Here is a 3,721-nt window from a genome sequence, read left to right on the forward strand (position 1 = left end):
ATGCCATTTTTTTTTTAAATTATATCTTGTATAATAATCTCAACACAATTCTCAAAAAAACACAATTAAATGCAGTTGTCTTCAATGAAATGAATGAACTGCTGAGACAAGGATAATCTGTAACTAATGATAACCCATTACAAGATGCGCCAATGATAGGAAATGATATACAGTTCCTGTCTCCTAAGTGGGCGTGGTCGTCCCTCTTCCACATTCCCCACTTTGTTTGGAAGTGTTGTGAATGTGTTTGGGTAGATTAACAATACAACACTAAATAGGCTACACAGTACAAAGTTAATGATTGTTCATATTATTATTTTTTTATTTTTCATTATTTAGCCCCTCGTTTTATCTGCTAGCCTAATGTCTGATATCAAGTGTAAGCTCACAGCAGTTCTGATAAGAGTATGTTGCTGAAACGGTAACATGTCTCGAATAAAGTTAATTTTCTCCTGATTTGTCTGACTCAAAAAACAAAAAAAAAAAAGCCATTTCAGTGTCAGAATGTTATAAAATAATTTGGGAAAACTGGAACAGAAACAGTATCTTTATGGAGGCTTTAAAAAGGGTCATACACATACCTATGTGAAGTTCTTTAGTGACAATCTCTTTAAATTGCTTCACAGTGATCTTCCCCAGCTGCTCTTCAGTCTCACACAGATCAATGATCTTCTCCTCTCCTCTGGGTCCATTTAGTTTGACCTGGATTACCGGCATTTTGCAGCTGAGCCTGTGGTGTGAGCACTGTAAGGACGGAATGGAGTGTGCTCTTCTGATGGGTTTCTTCTGCTACAGGAACTAACATTTTAGATTACAGATCTACAAGGGACTTTGTCATAATTTTATGGTTTGCACAGTGCTACTGAAAATCACGTGACTTCAAGGAAATAAAGAAGAGGAGGGAGGGTGGGACACACACACACACACACACACACACACACACACACACACACACACACACACCTCATAGCCCTGGTATTTCATTTGTATGAGTAGTCTAACAGCCAGTCAAGATGGGCAACTTTTTCACAACTACACAGACGGATGTCTCTGGACAACAGAGCAGCAATCTGACAGCTGGACAGAGGAGTGTCTCTGAACAACAGAGGAGTGTCTCTGAACAACAGAGCAGCAATTCGACAGCTGGACAGAGGAGTGTCTCTGAACAACAGAGGAGTGTCTCTGAACAACAGAGCAGCAGTCCGACAGCTGGACAGGAGAAGTGTTATGACCCTGGGGACACGACGCTTACATTTGTCGATGGAGACGATGATTTAGACTGTAAGTAGTCAGATAGTTTTAGTTGTTGTTGTTTTCCAAGAGTTAGTTCTGAATAATGTGATTACCAAGTGGCTGTAAGCTTCTGTTATATATATCATTTATTTTTACAAACATGTCCTTCTTTATCACAACTTTTCCTCTTTGTCTGTTTCATAGTTTTGTGCGATGACTTCAAGTCTCTCAGAGCAAAGATGTCCTGCGGTCATGCTGTCACTCCGATGTCTCTCACCAACCATTGTCGCAGGTTGTTGGATGAGGTATGCTGCTGTTTACATCATTTTAATCCTGAAATTCATAGGCATGTTAGTGACTGAAAAACACTGCAGCATCATGGGTAATAAAGTAGTGATTTCCAATAGTGAAAATAAAGTTGTGATAGTAAAAGAGGAGTCAGAATGTGACTTATCAGCTGACAGAGGAGACACGCTTCATTTCTTTTTATAAGTGGTGAGTTTAGTTAAATCAGAAACTTTATATTTGAGGATGCAAGTTTGACCCTGACATAGATAGTAGATGGCAGTGAACCAAGAATTTGTTCATTATTTTCTCCACTCTAAAAGGGTTTTGTCCAATTTTCTTTTTACCATCTAAGGGCGAGTGCAGATTTATGTGTGGCCAGACTGGCTGTGATGTTGAGTGGCCGTATGAAGAAGTTCGTAAAATGGCTCTTCTGACCCCTGAAGAAATGGATTACTTTGAAAAGAAAATGTTCAACAATTATAAGCATCACTTGAATGTCAAAACAGTAAGTAGGCTATTTCAGTTACACAGTTTACAAACTATTTTTAGAAAAAAGATGGTGTGTGCTAAAGGCTACAAAGGTGAATTTAGAGACATCTAATTCTGTTTTTTCACATAATTTAACAGTGTCCTGGCTGCAAGTCTTCTGTGATGAGAATCGATCTCTCTGATCTAAGTGTCAAATGCACACTGTGCACAGCTGATAAAAAAAAGACCTTCATGTTCTGCTGGCAGTGTTTGAAGGAATGGAAAGGTTCAGCTCCACGTTCAGATTACTGTGAAAACAATGGCTGCATCAGTCAGCCATTAGAAATACTGAAAAACTGCCCAGATATCACCTTCAAGGATGTGAACGGGGTCACTGGCTGTCCCTCCATCCGTGCCTGTCCCACCTGTGGTGATCTGGTGGAGCATACTGGGACTGACTGTAAAAACATTGTCTGTCCCCGGTGTAAGGTGGAGTTCTGTTTTGTGTGTCTGAAGCTCACCAAAGAGTGCCTGAAGCTAAAACCAACCTCATATTACGAAACCTGCTCCAGTGGTGTAGCCCCCAGACAGACCTCCTTACCTGTGTGGCAGAGGACATGATTCTGATTTGAATATAAATATACCTTTTTTGTTCTACTTTATTTTCATTTTAAAAGTTGCTTCATAATCATTACAACTGTTGTTGAAACAGGAACTCCCATTGTACCAGGCCAGGGCCAAAGATCTTTTTTGTACTCATAATTTGGAACAATCACATAACATGATATTTACCTTCTCCTCCCACAATAAAAACATTCACACAGATCATTTCTACTCTGAACTCAAAATTGTATTTAATATTTATGGTAATATTTGAAACTATGTCCATGTTGTTTTTGTAAGAATCATCTTCAGTCACTCATAGTTACAGTCTGCACTTATTTTGACCTCTGTAATGTTTTCAAATGAACTTCTTTTGTTTTATCATTGTTTTGCGATTTGTGTGTTTATTCCCCCTAAATAACGTCAATTTTCCTGTAAAATAAAAATTAATAAAAATATATACTATTGGTTCAAATAAATGATTTCTAATTTAGCAGTAATGCAGATCTCTGCAGCTACACTGAGCCCTGTCCTGTTCTGTGGCAAAAAGATATTGGGAAGTATCATAAAAACATAATATGAATAAATATCAACCATGAATCTGCCTATAAAAGCTGCTGTAAGTTCCTTTGTGCAACTTCAGTATATCATTATCACATTAATTGGAATATAGTGGTTAAGTAATTGTATACTGAGTACAATAGTGGAAGACGTGTTCAGATCATTTATTTGGTTACAAGTAAAAGTCCTGCATTCAACATTTCACACAAGGATCATAAGCGAAATGTACATCGAGTATCAAAAGTAAAGCAGGCTAGTCATCATGCAGAATGGCCCCTTCATTCAATATGATCACATTGTCATATTATGTTAAATTATTGATATATTAAAATGTAAATAGTAGCTACATGTTGTAGGGTGGAGGGGATTCTGACTGCTTTATGGACTTTGGGTAGTTTAATCTGTGACAATACATCATATTTTATGAACTGATACGTATAAGCTGAATGTGAAAAGTAACAACTACAGCTTATCTGTACTCATCAGCTGTTTATAGCATCCTACACCTTAAAATTTGCAGATATTGTGAATGCAAAAACATTGGAAATACTTTGGAGCTGTCTCCTGT

At 37.7% G+C, this 3,721-nt stretch overlaps 1 protein-coding gene across 1 annotated transcript; it reads left to right on the forward strand.

The window, feature by feature from the left end:
- The first annotated feature begins 1,013 nt into the window (after positions 1–1,013).
- LOC125884308 (potential E3 ubiquitin-protein ligase ariadne-2-like) lies at positions 1,014–3,355 on the forward strand. Its single transcript, XM_049569207.1, has 4 exons — positions 1,014–1,281; positions 1,438–1,538; positions 1,874–2,026; positions 2,149–3,355. Exons 1-4 carry the CDS (start codon positions 1,014–1,016, stop codon positions 2,608–2,610), a joined length of 984 nt encoding a protein of 327 aa, XP_049425164.1. The 3' UTR covers positions 2,611–3,355.
- Positions 3,356–3,721: the final 366 nt, after the last annotated feature.

This window comes from Epinephelus fuscoguttatus, linkage group LG23, assembly GCF_011397635.1.
Source record: "Epinephelus fuscoguttatus linkage group LG23, E.fuscoguttatus.final_Chr_v1".
NCBI classification, from domain to species: domain Eukaryota; kingdom Metazoa; phylum Chordata; class Actinopteri; order Perciformes; family Serranidae; genus Epinephelus; species Epinephelus fuscoguttatus.